Source organism: Solanum verrucosum, unplaced genomic scaffold, assembly GCF_900185275.1.
Source record: "Solanum verrucosum unplaced genomic scaffold, falcon-dt-bn FXZP01000102.1, whole genome shotgun sequence".
In the NCBI taxonomy this organism is placed as follows: Eukaryota; Viridiplantae; Streptophyta; class Magnoliopsida; order Solanales; family Solanaceae; genus Solanum; species Solanum verrucosum.
This window is the reverse complement of record NW_026019930.1, coordinates 3,088,700-3,107,247: the sequence shown is the minus strand read 5'-3', so window position 1 is coordinate 3,107,247 and position 18,548 is coordinate 3,088,700. Positions and strand designations below refer to the sequence as shown.

Genomic DNA, 18,548 nt, shown 5'->3' with positions numbered 1-18,548 from the left:
CTAGCTAGCAAATACATCACTTAAAAACACAACAATTTGGTCAGCAGTGAAAAAATGGCAACTGCAGCAGCTGGTAGAGGAGCACAGTCCATGAACTTCATGTATATCAAGTAAGCTTACAAAATATTTCAGCTAAAACCTTTTTTTTTAAGGGAATGATCACGTACATTAAACTCAGTGATGAAACTAAGAATTTTACTGATGGTGTTCAAAATTTACTATATATTTCTAAAAAGTTGGTTTGACCTATATATACAATATGATTTTCTACATGTACAATACAATTTTTCGACAAAGAGTATTCGATCAATTTACTCTCCTGATTTTAGCTAGGAAAGATTACAGTGTGAATTTTAAAGAAAAGTAATTTTTTGGAAATGCATATATCATAATTTAATCTCATAAAAGAAAAGTTGTCTTCGAAGACGTACAATTTCTTGGAAGCGGAAGGTAGACTTAGCTAAAACTAAGTCACAAAGGAGGAAAAAGATTCATATATGATTAAAAATATATTATAGGTTTATTAGAGGACTTTTAATATTAATAATATTACATTAACTTTTTTTCATTTGATGTGAAATTACTTGAGTTAACCTCTAATAAAATAATGAAAATTCATAATTATGATGGTCAATCATAATTCATACGTAGCATATTGACTACATATTGGATCAAGTCCTACTAGGGGTGTGCATTCGGTTTTTTGGTTTGGTTTTGCACTATTCGGTTTGGATTTTCGGTTTTTGGTTTTGTAAAAGTGTAATCCAATCCGATCCAAAATAAATTTGGTTTGATTTGGTTTTCCTCTATTCGGTTTGGCTTTCTTCGGTTTGGTTATTCGGTTATGTCAATAATTAATAACATATATAACCAAAGTAATAATATTTAATCCCTTAAATATATTTTCTAATATAAATCATAAGTAAAACTTAAAACACAATACTTATAAGTATACATATTTTAGATGTAATTCAAACATAAAAGGGAGAAGACACAAGTACCCCCTAGACTATGACCGAAATCACAGAGACACACCTTAACTAAATTAAGGTCCTATTACCCCCTTGAACTCATTTTTTTGTAAGTTTGTACACCTTTTGACTTATGTGGCACACCACGCGACTCCACGCAGTATATATATATATAATTTGGTTTTTTTCGGTTTTTCGGTTTTTATCTTTTAAAATCCAAAACCAAACCAAAAAACCAAACAAAGTAATTTATTAATCCAAAACCAATCCAAAAAACTAAAAAACCAATCCAAATAAAAATTCGGTTTGATTTGATTTGGTTATTCGATTTAATCCGAATAGTGCACACCCCTAAGTACTACTACATCCATCTATTTTTTGTCACTGAAGGCACAGTGCAAGTAAGCAACTTGTGAAGATATATAAAAATGAAAAATTGACATAAATAGCTGTCAATCAAAATAGTACATACAGTATATATTCTTTTAATATTAATTTCAGCTAAAGTTAAGTTCAAATTTTGTGGCCATATATATGCAACTCTCTTATCAGAAACATGTGATGTTGCGTGTGTGAATTGTGATCATTTGTCCAAGGGGTAATCCATTGGTGGCCCCTTAAATTTGGCACGAAATTTCACTTAGGCACCTTAAGTGGGTGATGTTCATTTTAGACACTTCATATATGATCTCGCTGTGTCATTTTGACACTCTTTTGCCAATCAACAAAAATATATGAAGTGTGTGTATTACACTCGCGAATGACGTGTAAAGTAGCGAATTAAATGACGACATTTGTCAAAAACAATTTGTAGATAATGAATTTTGAGTAAAAATATAAAGTAACCAATGACTCAATGACACGTGGATTTTTGCCCAAATAATTTTTTTAAAACAAATTAAATCAATAAAATCTCCACATGACCCTCCCCCCCCCCCCCCACACCGCCCCACCCCCAATTGTCTTCTCCAAAAACTCATACCCATTTGCAGAAACACCTGCGCCCCTCCCCCCCCCACCCCACCCCACCCCACCCCAATTGTCTTCTCCAAAAACCCATACCCATTTGCAGAAACTCCCGCCCCCCTCCCCCCCCACCCCACCCCACCCCCAATTGTCTTCTCCAAAAACCCATACCCATTTTGGAGAAACACCTGCCCCCCTCCACCCCCCCCCCCCGCCCCCAATTGTCTTCTCCAAAAAACCATACCCATTTGCAGAAACACCTACCCCCCCCCCCCTTCTCCAAATACCCCTACTTAAATATTAAATTCTTTCAAGAAAGAATCTCATGAATAATTTAATATTTAATCTTGAAATGGATCTATTCCTAAATTTCTAAAATAGTTTCCATCATTTTTCATCATTTTACTGTAACTATTTTTTTTCACCATGTTGGATAGTTAAGTTTGCAAAAATGGTGGCTGAAAATGGGAAAGAAGAAGAAAAAAAAAATTAAAAAATCGACTAAATAGGTTTTTCACGCGCGCTCAACAAGTGTATTACACTCACTAAGCCATGTAAGCAAAAAGTGTCAAAATGACACATCGAGACCCTGCATGAGGTGTCTAAAATGAACATCGCCCACTTAAGATGCCTAAGTGAAACTTCGTGCCAAATTTAAGGGGTCACCGATGGGTTAGCCCTTTGTCCAATCCATCAAACAAATTTTATCTCTCTTTCTCACTCCAGTTGGTCCCTTACGTAGTTACCTTAATTATTTAGCAATATTATATATATGTGGCATTAAACGTTTTAAATGGATAAGTTGGACTGAATTGAAAGAATCAAAATGAAAGGAATCAATAAATGTTTTTTCTATTAATATCTTTTGAAAGATTACTTGGGGGCCGATGAAATGGACTAGACAAATTATCATAATCTAACTTGTTAACTCTAATAAGTAATAACATATCTCAGTATGTTTAGAATTGAGACGAAATGATTTTTATCAAAACAAAGAACCGTTCAAAATATATGAACTGAGTAATGCTACAAAACGTTTCGTTTATTAACAGTATAAATAAATTTTGAAGTTCAACTATAACGATCTTTATCTCACGTATCAGACGAACCTAATAATGGTCGTACGAGTCTTATAGTGTGTTGTACACAGGCCAATCCTGCGTAAAGGGTATCACAGAAAAAGCACATCACCAGAGATGATTAATGATACAGTTAAATTGAACGGTGAAGATCAAGTGAAGAGTGTGATGAAAAATAATCATGATGATAGTTGGTGGGTCCCAGATGACCGCACTGGAATATTTTATCCAAAGGGTCAACAAAAAGTCATTGAAGATGTTCCTTTTGCTGCAGCAAAGGATTTTGGAGCTGTTAATTGGTTTTTCTAATCATGAAGATTATCTATAAGTAATTAATTTGTTGCAAAATGTAATTTGCTTCTACCTCTAAAATGTTGTATCTTCCTATTGTTTAAGTTGCTTTGTTTTATAAACAATCATGTCAAACTTTATAAATAATACTCCCTCCGTTTCAAAAATAGCGACTTAGTTTAACTTGATATGGAATTTAAGAAAATAAAAACAAGATTTTTGAATTTTGTGGTCCTAAATTAAAGTTATGTCAAATATACAAAATTACTCTTTAATCTTGTGGCGTTAAACATGGTACGTGGAAAATATTACCAAAAAAAAGGTCATTCTTTTATAAACATACTAAAAAAAAATATGTCATTCTTTTTTAAACAGAGGGAGTAATATCTTACTTGAATAGTTTAATTGACATCAAACTAATGTTGGAAAAAATTATGAATAGTATCGTTAATTTTATTCACGCATGGTGTACGTGAGGTCCAACATAAGTCATGTTTTGAAAATAATATTTTTGACATTCTGAAGCGCTATTAAAAATATGTCTAAAAATATATGGCTTATCTTTATCAAGATAACAAAAGACTTGTCATATTAGTATTTTTGAAAATAACTCATATTATATAAGTATTCAGTGTAATTAACTCTAAATATACTATTATTATTAATTAAGTAGATCGAAAGGAAATTCAAATTTCAAATACCACAAGATTGCTCGTGGTATGGGAGGAACCTAGAGATAATGCTGACTGTATATCACACATAAATGTTTGGGTAATGGAGCAACCACAGTCTTTTGTTTTGATAGTTGACACTCATTGGTCCACAATTTTTTTTTTTATTTTTTGATAGAGAGCGCTTTAGTTTTTCTCAAGTGAAATTTTATGTGGTATAGATTTAAATTAGTTAAAGTTTAATATAAATATCGAACATCAAATAAAAATATATTACTTATCTTCGATATCAAGTTGTCAACAAGACTCAATTTTAAACTCGCTCATCTAAGATATTTAGGTCTCTAACACAAGTTTTTGTCTTATAATTCGACAAAACATATAACAATTTAGGTCCATCGGTGTTTTAATTACACGTTTTGGCCTTATCACAATGCATATGTGCAATTTAAAATATTATCATAATTGTTGTTACTTTTTTTCTGAAAGAAAAATATAATTTTCTTCCATATTTGATCATTATTTCCTTATGAGGATATTTATTCTCTGTAGTTTTAATAATTTTCTTTCATATTAGTATCATCATATATAGGTCAATTGACCAAACTAATATTATAAACTCTTTTTTGTAGTTTTTCTTTACCATTTGATTGATCACTTCCAAGATATACAAATTATAAATTTTCGTTAACGTATAAATACACTATTATTTGGGGAAGCGGATATAATGGATTGATGAGTCAATATCCAATTTCTATAAGGGTGGTTTTTGATGTGGTTGAAGCAAAGACCAACACCTTTTGGGTAACATATGTCATTGGAGTGATTTCTAGATTAACCAAAGTGATTAATCAATCTTCACATTATTAATTATAAAAACGAAATAATTTGTACACCGACTGCCTATTTAATTAGGACGGAAAGTATTATATTAAAGTTATTATATATGCCATGAGATCCATGATGGAGCGAGGAAAGTGGAATTAGTCAAAGTTCATTAACGAATAACAAATTTCTACTAAATTAACCCTAGTCAATATATGTTGATAATTTATAATGCATTATTTTATTTGAAAGACCTCTTTCTATTAATGCAATTTTGTTGAATTAGTCGTTTCATACATTTTTACTTGTCTATTAAAATAATTTTAGCTTATTCACGCTTTGCTAGAGACTTCGACGTTTTAACTCAAGTCTCAAGTTTTGTTGATTCTCTACTCTAAGAAGAAATGAATGCTTTTGAGAAATAAGACCTTGACTCATTTAACTTCTGGCATCTAATAATGATGAAAATATCACATTATCTATATTTTAGTTAATTACTTGCTATACTATGGTAGGAAAAATAGGAGCTCGGAGCCTAAGGGGTTGCAATTTGAAGAGAAAATTCCTCTCAGAATTCCGAAAAATAGTATAGAGAGTCAATTCTATTTTATTTTTCTTGAATTCAAATTTAATATTAGCTAAATGACACTTAATATCTATATATAGGAAATTAAAGTTACGAATAATATGAGACCAAGGAGGACAGTTTTGACCTTATTTTAAAAATAAATCTAATTTTGCTACGCTATATATAAATCAGTTCTAATGATCACCTACCACCCATTTTAGGTTATTGATTTGGTTATCATATTTTATGTAACACCTACTTACAGGTAGTACTTTAAAACTCATTAAACATAATATTATGTGTAAATCAGTAGGTGAAAATGTCACCGTCCGGGGGCCATCAACAACCCGTTCCGGCATATTGCGGTAGGTGAAATTTTATTTGTTGAAAAAGTCTTTTAACATTTTTTGAAGGTCAACTTTGAGTACCACCTAACTTTTGGACCCCAAATCCTCATCAAAGAACCACTTTCACCAACCACACCTCTTCATGTCCTCACATTTCTTTTCTTCTTTTGTCCGGAGTGAACATTAGAGTGCCGATAAAATTTGAATTGCATATTGAATGACCCATACAAAGATGACGCTTCGAACAAGATTTTTTCCATATATATTCAGGGCTCGAAGCTAGTATCTCTGATTAAGGATGAAACAGTTTCACCACTACACTACAATTTGTTATGTTGTCACATTTCTAATATCCCCTAGAAAAACATTTTAAAAAAATTCCATGAAACTACCCCTAAACAACCCTAAATTCCCATCAAGTCCTTCTCACCAACTCTCTAGTTTGGCTTCACGTCTTCAACAACACATACTCATATATATACTCCACCTTTGAACATTCATCTTCAGGACACCTAAAAAAAGTCTTCAACACTTTTTCTTTATTGCTCTTAACGTGCCCAAAATTTCAAACCATAGTACTACTTTTTTTTTCGTTCTCATCAAGTCTCAAAAGCTAAGGAAAAATGACAAATATAACAATGGAGAAGGAAACAAAACAAGGCGATATAATTTTTCGATCGAAACTCCCTGATATTTACATCCCTAATCATCTTCCGTTACACTCATATTGTTTCGAAAACATTTCGGAATTTAAATCGCGCCCGTGTTTAATCGACGGGGCGAATAATCAAATTTATACGTACGCTGATGTTGAGCTCAATTCGAGAAAAGTTGCAGCTGGTCTTCATAAGAAATTTGGGATCCAACAAAAGGATACTATTATGATCTTATTGCCAAATTCACCAGAATTTGTGTACGCCTTCCTTGGTGCGTCGTACCTCGGCGCAATTTCGACGATGGCTAATCCTTTGTTTACGTCTGCTGAAGTTGTGAAGCAAGCCAAGGCTTCTAATGCTAAGATCATTGTCACGCAAGCGTGTCATGTGAACAAGGTGAAGGATTATGCGTTGGAGAATGATGTGAAGATTGTGTGTATTGACTCTGCACCGGAGGGTTGTGTTCACTTCTGCGAGTTGATTCAGGCTGATGAGCATGATATCCCTGAGGTAATACTGTGTGATCATCTTATCTAAAAGTAAATTGAGAAAACATATTTATTAGTTACGTAATTATGTTATGTTGAGACTTGTACTCTCCTTACGTACAAACTTGGTTCTTTTTCACTGGTCAAACACGTGAAGATGATTTTTTGGGGTGAATAAACCGAGGATTTGTGCATATTTTGGTATCATGTTAAATTGTATAAATATTAATTAGTTAGTTGCTTAATTATATAGTACTATATTTTGTGGAGAAAATACCTTATTTTGGGGGTTGATTCTTTTTCACTAGTCAAACTCTCTACTTTCTAGGTTCTTTCGAAATTTTTAATCTGTTTTAATATCATGTTGAATTATACGATCATTTTAACTAAAAGATATCTCAACAGGTGGAAATCCAACCCGACGATGTGGTGGCGTTGCCTTATTCCTCAGGAACAACCGGTCTACCTAAAGGTGTCATGTTGACACACAAGGGACTAGTCACAAGTGTGGCACAACAAGTTGATGGTGAAAATCCAAACTTGTACATCCATAGTGAGGATGTGTTGCTTTGTGTGTTGCCCTTGTTTCATATATATTCCCTCAATTCCATTTTGCTATGTGGATTAAGAGTTGGAGCAGCAATTTTGATTATGCAAAAATTTGATATTGTTCCATTCTTGGAATTAATACAAAATTACAAGGTGACAATAGGGCCATTTGTGCCACCTATTGTTTTGGCCATTGCTAAGAGTCCTATGGTTGATAATTATGATTTATCATCAGTAAGAACCGTTATGTCAGGGGCTGCACCATTAGGAAAAGAACTTGAAGACACTGTTCGAGCCAAAATTCCTAATGCTAAACTTGGTCAAGTAAGATTTCTTATTTCCTAACAACTTCCTAATTAATATATTTTTATTTAATTATACATATCAAATTGCTCACATTAATTTAGGCTGGCGTTAGTTTTTATAGTAGTACTTATATATATGATTAGTTAATTGTTGATTTTGATTTGACTTGATCTAAGTTCAGATCTCAATGCACATTGTTGCTTAATTGCTGAATATTTTACACTAATTATAGGGATTAATTAAGCTTAATTTCACATGTTAATAAGGCTTTTGTTTGGAATTTTCTATTTTTTGCCTAGAAATTTCCTTGTGGTTGGTAAACGTCTAATCTCAGGTTGCTGAAAAGATTCAATCAATTAAAAAATATTGCAATGAAGCAACTCCACTTTTCTTATACAAGACATAAATAATATTTAAACCATCCAATCATTTATAATTTAATAGGAAATAAAAGGTAGTAATTATTTATAACAAACACTCGTTAGAGCTTAAATTGAGTATCATATTTTACTTGTTCAGTATAAAAAATTAAGAAATAATTTATCATTTAATTTATAATTTACCTTTTATTAACTATAATAATTTTTCAAAAAATATTTCATTTATTATATTAAATAGGCCATTCTTTTATTACGTTTAAGGTTGTAACAAGATCGTACAAGATAAGTAAAAATAGACAGATCGGGAGTAATATGTCAAATCACATTTTTGATACTGATATCCCAAGTCATATCTACCAAGTAAATGACCACAAATGAACAATTTTGTCAATTCAATTAAGACACATATGATAGTGTGATTTTCCTAGTCATATTTTACAACAAATTAAGGTGACTTGGCTAATATGAGTAATTATATTATAAAACAAAGTTAAAATAATAGTGATTGATCATTTGATTGTGATTGTTTTTATTATGTATAGGGCTATGGGATGACAGAAGCCGGACCAGTGTTGGCTATGTGCTTGGCATTTGCTAAAGAACCCTTCGAAATTAAATCTGGAGCATGTGGGACTGTTGTTAGAAATGCTGAGATGAAAATTGTGGATCCTGATACTGGCAAATCTCTTCCTAGGAACCAATCTGGAGAGATTTGTATAAGAGGCGATCAAATTATGAAAGGTTCGTTATCAGACGAATCATTAGTTGAGTGATTTTTCTATCATAAAAAAAAGTAACTTCGAATCATTATTTACACAATAATTTCCGAAAGAAAAATGACAAAAAGAAAATAAAACTTCCATTCTTCCACTTTAACGGGAGTCAATATCTTCAAGTGGGGCCAAAATATTATAAATGTGCATTTTTATATTTTTAAAATTATATCTACCGTTGATTATATAGATTTGGTACAACTAATTCATAAAGTGTGTGTCACGTTGGGCCACTAGCAAAAAGTATATGTATTTAACCATTATGTCGTGATGGAACATAACTAATGAATTTATATGAATTTTTTTTTCTAAATGTTTGATTGATATGTAGTTGACCTGAATTTGAATCAAATTAATATGAATATTGTATACAGGTTACCTAAATGATCCGGATGCCACTACGGGAACAATAGACAAAGAAGGGTGGTTACATACAGGCGATATTGGTTATATTGATAACGATGACGAGCTTTTCATCGTGGATCGTTTAAAAGAATTGATAAAATACAAAGGATTTCAAGTGGCTCCTGCTGAACTTGAAGCCCTTCTCCTCAATCATCCCAATATTTCGGATGCTGCTGTCGTTCCGTAAGTCAATAATTATAATAAGATCGCACTTTTGGCACAATAATGCTAATGCATCGAACTTTCGAAATTCTAATAATTGTTTAAATTTGCGCAGAATGAAAGACGAGCAAGCAGGAGAAGTTCCAGTGGCTTTTGTTGTTAGATCAAATGGCTCCACAATTACTGAAGATGAAGTCAAAGAATTCATAACAAAGCAGGTTAGTCTAATTCATTTATTTTCCTTTGACAAATTTTGTCAAATCGAGATTATTTTTTCATTCAGTTGGTTGACTATCTAAATTTTATCTTATTGGTGATTGTTGTTTCTCTAACTTGTCATTTCCTCTCCAATTTTTCCCTCTCCTACCCCTATAAAAACATTTTTTAACAAAATCAATAAATTGTGATCCTTCACTTGATATAATTACTAGTATAAACGTATTCCTGAGTAACGTTTTAGGCTATATTTTATTAAAAAAATTCTGACGCATAAAATATATGGGCTGACGGCGTTGTTTTATATCCTTGTTTTATTCTTCTTTTAAAAATTCACCAACACATTCACATCTTTTCTTCCTTATCCATTTTTTTCATATCACCACAAACACATAAACCATCACAAACAACCTACAAAAAGTTTATGGGTGTTCTAATCGAGCTTTGGTTAAGATTTTGCAGTATTCAATTTTACCTTATCTCTTCATTTAATTTATTCATGGAATTTGATGTAATTTTATTTAACTCCGTCAGCCCATATATTTTATGCATCATAATTTTTAAAATAAAATATAGCCTAAAACGTTACTCAGGAATACGTTTATACTAGTTCTATAAATTTTCAAAAAAAACATATTATTTTGATGAATTGATTTAAATAATGACTTACTTTGGTCAAAACTTCTACTTTTGGTAACATTTGTATCATAAAATGGGCTTTTCTAATTTTTGTTATTTTAAATTGATTTTTCAGGTGATATTTTACAAGAGGATAAAGAGGGTATTTTTTGTGGATGCTGTTCCTAAATCTCCATCGGGCAAAATCCTTAGAAAGGACTTGAGAGCTAAATTAGCTGCTGGGTTTCCAAATTAAATACTACTTTATACTTTAATGGCGATCGACAATAACTATAACCAGTTCTTTTTTTCATTATTAAAAGTTACGTATTTTGTTCTTTGAATTGTATTTGTACGTTCAACCACCTGCCTCTATACGGTTAAAATTAATTAACCAATTTGGCAAAAGGAGGAAAATGTATGTAAATTTGAGTGTAAGGGACTTTAATTTTTTTCAAATCTCTTTTTCTATTGGTTTGATGTCATATTGCATTTAGTCATTTACTAGTGTAACATAAAAAAAAATTCCACCATAAATCCCGTGGATTTATTAAAACATTATAACTTTTCTTTCTAGCTTAACTTTTTTAATGACAATAGGGCCGGGTTGATTTTCTAAAATAATTATTATTTTGGACTTTTTATTTTAATAAATATGACACTCTAAAATGGATAAAGAATCATTTCAAATTAATTGAATTGTTGAAGTGTTTCACACTCTTTAAAAAAAGAGGTTAAAACATAAATTAGACATAACTTTTCATTTTTTCCCTTATTAATTTTTGTCAAATTTATGATTAAAGTAACTAACTATTAACTAATCATTAATTTCAATACGAACTAATGAAATGTAAAATTGAAAGAACAATCTAAAAGTAGTCTTGAATACTGAGCAATTAAGTTAATTCAAAAATGAAAAAGGTCTCAACAATTCAATTAATTTGAAATTGAGGAAGTATCAAATCATAGTGATAAGTTTTGACTTTTAAGTTATCGAGTTACCATAATTACTAATTACTAATATATAGAAGAGTCTAGGAACCAGTTGTTCGTCAACATGCTTGCTTCCTAGACAAGGGTAATTTGGTAAGTTACTGTATAATTCTGCTATATACTTTGCTGTGAATGCTTATACAATTTGCTTTGGAAATTGTGCATTTCATGATTTTTTTTCCTCTAATTCCTATTGTGTCCTTTTGTTGATAATTTCCTAGACAATGGTAATTTGGTAAGTTACTATCTAATTCTGCTATATACTTTGCTGTGAATGCTTATACAATTTGCTTTGGAAATTGTGTGTTTCATGATTTTTTCCCTCTAATTCCTGTAGTGTCCTTTTGTTGATAATGCAGTACTTTTTCAAAGTTTTATTTGCCCCTTCTTTTGTACCTTTTTACAATAAATCCATTGGTACACATTGATAAATATATTGAAATGTGAGGCTTTTTTCAATGCCTTAAAGGCATAAAAGTGCTGATGTTAGCACTTACTCAGACCCACACGTCCCATCAATAATATTTAGTACTATTTTTTTTTTGGTAGACATATTTAGTAGGCGTTTGGCCATGTGATACCATATTACGATATGATATCGTGAGATGAAATCAGCGTTTGGACATGCGATTTTACGTTGATTCCATATCATGAGATGTGATTCCATATTCTCCAAAAACCATGATATGGAATTATATGAGAATTTCATATCATGATTTGAGATATTTTAATATAAAAATTGATCCACGAGTTTATATTTTGTTAAAACAATCCCACATTTATATATACTAACTATTTATTTCATATGTAAATAAAATTTATAATCACATCATTACTTTTTAAAATTTATTATTCTCACCGACATAAAATTTATTATTCTCACCAACATATAGTCACTTTAACTCACACATTGTTAAAGTGATGAAATATTTATGGTCTATGAGCATGAAAATATAGTTGCGGATGATATTGACCAACAAATGGCTCAGAGTAACAATGTTGGTTCGTCTTCTCGGTCACATGATCGAGAAATGCAAGTTCAACGTGAGGAGGTTGTCCGTACTATGTGGGAGGATTATATTAAAGACTAGTACACTACAATTTATGTTCAATTTTTTTTATTAAATTAAAGTTACATGAAACAATTACTTAAGTGGTGAACAAATAATTTTGTAATAATTTATTACGGTTTTATAATTTTTTGTTTATTTGATAAAATTGAATAAACAATTGGGGCTATTTTAATAGTTTTACAACTTATGAGATTTTTATGTTTATGAGAAAATATACAACACAAAAATTCCATATCGCATGTCCAAACAAAACTTCAATTAATTCATGTCATGATTCCATTTCATGATATCATATCATGATTCCATATCATGATACCATATCGCATGGCCAAACGGGCCCTTAGTATTCATTTGTAGTTATTTTAGGCTTTCTTTGTTATTGTGTTTGAGATCATGTAGAATAAAATTAACGAATAAAATTTAATATTTCATTACAAAGGCTAAATTTAAATGATAATATGATTGTTCATTACTAATGTTAAAAAATTATCGACACTCTAAATTCTATTAATGTCACATAAATTAGGATAGAAGAAATAACATATATTATTTTAAGTTTAAATAAAAAGTACTGTAAATTATTGTAATTATAGAATTCAAATATTGAAAAATCATATAAAAAACGGAAAAAGGGTCAAAATTGCCCCCGAACTATATGAAATAGACCATTTATACCCTTCGTTACATTTTGGGATCAAAAATGCCCCTGCTGTTATCCTAAGAGACCACAAATACCCTCAAGAGTTAACACCCCAAATTTTTGTTGACGTAGCAAGCCACGTGGGACTAATCCTTCCACCTAAGCGTTGCCAACTAGGATTCACTACAAAAGAACTAGACCTTTAGCGGCAACAACAGTCGCCACAAAAGCCCAGAAAATCGTCACTAAAAGTTTTTAACATTAAATTCTAATTTTGTGTTTTTTTCTTCATTGTTTTTTAAAAACCAAATATGATATCGATTAAGTAGGAGTTTGAAGACACTATATGTTTTATTTTTATGTCATATGTAAATGTATAAAATGTACAATGATGCATTATATATATATATAGTAGGAGATTTGAATCGAGAAGTAATTTTGATTATTTTTTGTAATAATATTGGATGTTTTTAATAAGGATATTGCAAGTTATTTATTTTAGAAAATTAGGTCGCAATCGAAAATTAATTATCATATTTTTTTGTTGAAAAAATAGGTTTTACTAGCGAATGGTTGTTGGAGCCTTAGTCGCCACTAAAAATCACTCATAACCTTTAGTAGCAATATTTTGGGATTTTGTGGTGACTTTGTCGCCACTAAAAGTCAAGTTCTTTTGTAGTGAATCTTAGTTGACAATGCTTAGGTGGAGGGATTAGTCCCATGTGGCTTGCCACGTCACTAAAAAATTGGGGTGTTAACTCTTGAGGGTATTTGTGGTCTCCTGGGATAACTGCGGGGGTATTTTTGATCCCAAAATGTAATGGAGGGTATAAGTGTCTATTTCGCATAGTTCAGGGGCAATTTTGACCCTTTTCCGTATAAAAAATGATTAACTCTCTAAATTCTATCGTGCCACACAAATTAAGATAAAAGAAGAAACATATGTTATTTATAAAAATGATGTTAAAAGCACAATAGTACTATAAGTCACAATAATTAACAATTTAATTTTTAAAAAATAATATATACAACACTTAGCTGACTCTTCAAATTTCATTTGCATCACATTAATTGACCATTAATTTTGCACTTTTTTCCTTTTAATTTTGTCTTACATTTATTTTTTAGCCTGTTATATATTTGAAAATTATAGTAATAATACTTTAAATCACAATAATTAATACGTTAAAATATTTAAAATTAATATAAAAAAATCATTTGACTTTCAAAATTCTATGTGTGACACATAAAATGGGTTAGAGGAAATGACATTTATTATTTGACAATGACATAAAAAGTATATAAATCACAGTAATTAACAACTTCAAAATTTAAAAGACATAAACAAAATTGGCTAACTCTCGAAATTATATCAATACCACATAAATTGGGACATGAGAAGTAACAAAAATGATTTAAAAATTACGTAAAAGGTACTACAAATTACAATAATTAACAATTTAAAATATTTAAAAGACATAAAAATGGTTAATTTTTGAAATTATATCTATGCCACATAAATTGGGAGAACGAAATAATATATATTACTTCAAAATCGCTTAAAAAATTATAAATCACAATAATTAATAACTTAAAATATTTTTAAAAATCATATAAAATTTTGAATAACTTTTCAAGTTTCAACATGCCTGCTTGTAGCCAGAGGTAGTTTGGCAATTTAAAGTTTTCATTTTTTAAAATTTGTATTGTATCACTTTATATATATTAAAAAATTATGTAAAAAATATTATAAATCATAATAATTAATAGCTTCAAAATATTTGAAAATATATAAAAAGATTTTGTTAGCTCTCAAAATTTCATCTATACCACGTAAATTGTAATAAAGAGACAGAGATATTATATAAAATACATAAAATATATTGTAAATCACAATAATTAATAACTTAAATAACAAAAAAAAATTATAGAAAAAATGATTGACTTTTGAAACTTCATTTGTATCACATGATCAACACAAAAGGAGTACTATTTATTATATGAAAATTAAGTAAAAAATATTATAAATCACAATAATTAGCAACTTAAAAAATATCTCTCTCTCTCTCATATATATATATAATAAAAAATTGGATAACTCTAATATATAAAAACATGTTAAGAAATTGGTTAACTTCAAATTCCACATATATCACATAGATAAATTAAAACACAAAGAGTAATATATATACGGGGTATGTATCTAGTATATTTAGAGAAGTCTAAAAGTTTGAAAAACTTGTTTGGGTTTCCAATGAGACTAGACTTCTTACTACTTAAGTAACTCGTCGAGGCACTCCAATAGTTCATATATAGATATCAAATCAAATAACTCATCATTTTGATCAAATGGCAAATGAAGCTGCCTTTGATTTGTTTTGTGATGATTTTTACTTCTCATTACTTTTTGACGAAATCCAAAATGTCGAAAACTTTTCAATATCAGATGACAAATATGCTGAACAACTCCAGGATCAAGAAATAATAATGAGTTCAACAATTTTCAATCAAAACTCGACCAATTCCCCTGCAGAGGAGAGTAGTGTAGATCAACCTGAAATCGGCGAATCATCGTTAAGTTTCTGCGAGATTTGTGCAGAGAGAAAAGAAATTGATGAAATGTTCACAATTGAATCTTGCAGCCACGTTTTTTGTACTGATTGTATTAACAAGCACGTCTCAATAAAAATCCAGGACAAAATTCATGTTGTGACATGTCCTGGTGTAGCTTGCAGGGGAATTCTCGATTTCGGAACGTGCATTTCGATTATACCTAAAGATGTACGTAATAGTTGGGACGAATTGTTGTGTGAATCACTTATTCTTGCCTCGCAGAAATTCTACTGTCCATATAAAGATTGTTCGGCAATGCTAGTGAACGATTCGGATGATATAGTTAGGGAATCTGAGTGTCCTGTTTGCCGGAGATTGTTCTGCGCACAATGTTATGTACCGTGGCATTGTGGAGTTCAATGCGAAGAGTTTCGGAAAATGAATGTGGATGAAAGAAGCAGAGAAGATTTAATGGTGAAGGAATTAGCAAAGGCGAAACAGTGGACTAGATGTCCTTATTGCAGATTTTTCGTCGAGAAAACTGAGGGATGCCTGCATATGACTTGCAGGTGTGGATCACAGTTTTGTTATAAATGTGGAATAACTTGGAGAAACAATCATGCTTGTTAATGCAGTACTTTTAAGATATGTTTGATATGATGTTTACATGGTAGTTTTTTATTAAAAAGGGAAAAAATGTCTTGTTTGTTTTGTGACTTTCTAATGTCTAGTTTATTTATGTGATCTTCTTTAATCGAACTATATATTTATTCTAACTAACATTTCTGAGCACCCTGGTTATTCCAAGGACTTCATCTCAAGTAGTACATTCACTACTTGTTTGGATGGTTGTTACCAATTTTATTGTATTGTTAGTTTAAATACAAAATTTGTTGTGATTGTTATTTAAAATTTATCGTCTCGTTTAAATCTATTGTTAGATAACGACGAAACAACCCATTTTGTGAAACGACCAATTTGGTGTGATCACAAATGTTAGCTTAATATGTTATTCTATTTTTGTCTTTACTTATTATTATTTAAGTACTTCTATTTTATCCTACATTTTGAAAGTAACTCTACACCGCACTAGACATTGTAACAACAGAGAACGATACCAACCAAAAAAGGGTGTCAATGGATTTTAGGTACCTAAAAATTATCAGACTATAGCCAGGAATTTAGAAGCTTGGATTGAATCTACGTCCAGCATGGCCAATCTCCTGCACAGGTGAGCTGTAATAATCTTATAGAAGTTGCAGAAGTCAGTATCTCGGAAATTGCAACCGTCATAAGCATAATAACAGAAGCATTTGGAAAGTCTTGGGATGAATTGTGCATAGGACACAATTGAAGTGCACTTGTAGCCAAATATAATGACATGAGGTGATGAAAGATATCAAAAGGAACTGTGGGCAACTAGTAATCTCACATTAAAAGCAGAAAGCTAGTCAATTCTCATAATAACAAGAGTTGAGTTGAACTGAGATCCGAAAACCATCCACTAGTAGAATAAGCCTGAATATAGGAAAACCAAGATCAAATCTTACAGCTTCAATATCCTTAGCTTCTTATTGAGTCCCATGTCGAATGCCACAGTTGCAACAATCTTCCAGAAAATACTGATGCAAGTTAATGAAGCTTCCTTTATATCAAATGATAATATTTATTGTCTATGAATTAAAATGAACAGATAATAAGCATTGTTTCTCATCTCTCACCACTCTTATCTTGTTTGCACAAAACAGTTCCTGTGTACACATTTTATAAAATGGGGTTCTATTTTTTTGTTATTTTAAATTGATTTTTCAGGTGATATTTTATAAGAGGATAAAGAGGGTATTTTTTGTGGATGTTGTTCCTAAATCTCCATCTGGAAAAATCCTTAAGAAGGACTTGAGAGCTAAATTAGCTGCTGGATTTCCAAATTAAATACTACTTATTGCAACACTTGTTGATGATGAAGATGTGCACACGAGGCAGGACCTGCAAATATCTGTGCGATTGAACACTGAAAAACTTTAGTAGATCTTCAGGTTCATCAAGTGGATATTACACTTCCGTTCGATCCCCACTGATCCAGCCTACATTTCCGAACATAAATTCTACTGTTTCTGATCTTCTCAAGTCTCTGTCAAAGTTAAAAAGCAGACAAATCCTAAGGTACTATGCAGATATGGCATCAAAGTCCCATCAGCTGCTCGAGTAATTGCCAAGTTTTTCTAAGCTATGTTTATAACCGGCTAATCATCATATCATATATATATATATATATATATATATATGAGTATTTTGAATACAAAAATGTCATTGGCATATTAAAAAGGAATGATCTTTATACAACATAACATAAGTACTAAAGTACATACAATTTCCGAGGATCTGTTCGATCATTGGTTTAGTTAAGAGCTTTAGCTTATGTCTTCCCTGTAGTTTGGGTAATTTCTATTACCTTTTCTACCTCTTGATATTCATGATAAGAAATTTTGTTTCTTGCAAACATTCTTTGCATTCTACTGAATATATTATCTTCAGTTTTGAGATTAAGTTGTAATCCTTGGATTTTCTTTAATAATTCTCCATCGAATGTTGCTTTTAGGACATATCCCCTTTGATCTTCTTTAGTTTCAAGAATTGGTACTGAATTGTCAGTTTCCTTTTGTATTTCTTGATTCATTTAGTCAGATTCTTCTGAACTGGTTGAATATTCTTCATATAATTCTTCATAGAAGTTGTCACTTTTTATTGATGTTACAGATTCTAGATCTGAATCAATTTCTAGTCTATCAATTTTTTATATTTTTACTCTTTTCTTGTTACATTCGTAACTTTTGTGTCCTTCTTCGCTACAGTTGTAGCATTTACATTTATCTGATGTACTTTTAAAATTATTTTTCTTTCTATAATACCGTTTTTTAGGTATATAGTTTTTTCTTGAAATATTTTTTCTTTTGATTAAGCCTTTCTTAAGTTTTTTTTTTTATAGGACTTATCATTGCATCCCCATTGGCTTGTTGC

The 18,548-nt window shown here is 30.7% G+C and overlaps 3 protein-coding genes across 4 annotated transcripts; all 3 read left to right on the top strand.

Moving 5' to 3' along the window:
• The first annotated feature begins 48 nt into the window (after window positions 1-48).
• LOC125828880 (uncharacterized) lies at window positions 49-3,336 on the top strand. Its single transcript, XM_049508201.1, has 2 exons — window positions 49-110; window positions 3,088-3,336. The coding sequence occupies exons 1-2, from the start codon at window positions 55-57 to the stop codon at window positions 3,323-3,325; spliced, it is 294 nt and encodes a 97-aa protein (XP_049364158.1). The 5' UTR covers window positions 49-54; the 3' UTR covers window positions 3,326-3,336.
• Window positions 3,337-6,230: 2,894 nt separating this feature from the next.
• On the top strand, window positions 6,231-17,471 carry LOC125828554 (4-coumarate--CoA ligase 2). Of its 2 annotated transcripts, none has more exons than XM_049507871.1 (6): window positions 6,231-6,884; window positions 7,268-7,735; window positions 8,640-8,838; window positions 9,245-9,458; window positions 9,553-9,655; window positions 17,343-17,471. In XM_049507871.1, exons 1-6 carry the CDS (start codon window positions 6,342-6,344, stop codon window positions 17,460-17,462), a joined length of 1,647 nt encoding a protein of 548 aa, XP_049363828.1. In that variant the 5' UTR covers window positions 6,231-6,341; the 3' UTR covers window positions 17,463-17,471. The 2 variants fall into 2 exon arrangements, with proteins under 2 accessions (XP_049363828.1, XP_049363821.1); XM_049507864.1 differs by lacking the exon at window positions 17,343-17,471 and adding an exon at window positions 10,408-10,726.
• LOC125828801 (E3 ubiquitin-protein ligase RSL1-like) lies at window positions 15,327-16,165 on the top strand. The gene has a single exon (XM_049508128.1). It carries the CDS (start codon window positions 15,327-15,329, stop codon window positions 16,158-16,160), a length of 834 nt encoding a protein of 277 aa, XP_049364085.1. The 3' UTR covers window positions 16,161-16,165.
• Window positions 17,472-18,548: the final 1,077 nt, after the last annotated feature.

Coding starts and splice junctions, on each gene's coding strand:
- LOC125828801 (XM_049508128.1), top strand. CDS start 15,327: ATGGCAAATGAAGCTGCCTTTGATTTGTTTTGTGATGATTTTTACTTC.
- LOC125828554 (XM_049507871.1), top strand. CDS start 6,342: ATGACAAATATAACAATGGAGAAGGAAACAAAACAAGGCGATATAATT. Junction 6,885..7,267: donor ATGAGCATGATATCCCTGAG/GTAATACTGTGT, acceptor ATATCTCAACAG/GTGGAAATCCAACCCGACGA. Junction 9,459..9,552: donor TCGGATGCTGCTGTCGTTCC/GTAAGTCAATAA, acceptor AAATTTGCGCAG/AATGAAAGACGAGCAAGCAG.
- LOC125828880 (XM_049508201.1), top strand. CDS start 55: ATGGCAACTGCAGCAGCTGGTAGAGGAGCACAGTCCATGAACTTCATG. Junction 111..3,087: donor ATGAACTTCATGTATATCAA/GTAAGCTTACAA, acceptor TGTTGTACACAG/GCCAATCCTGCGTAAAGGGT.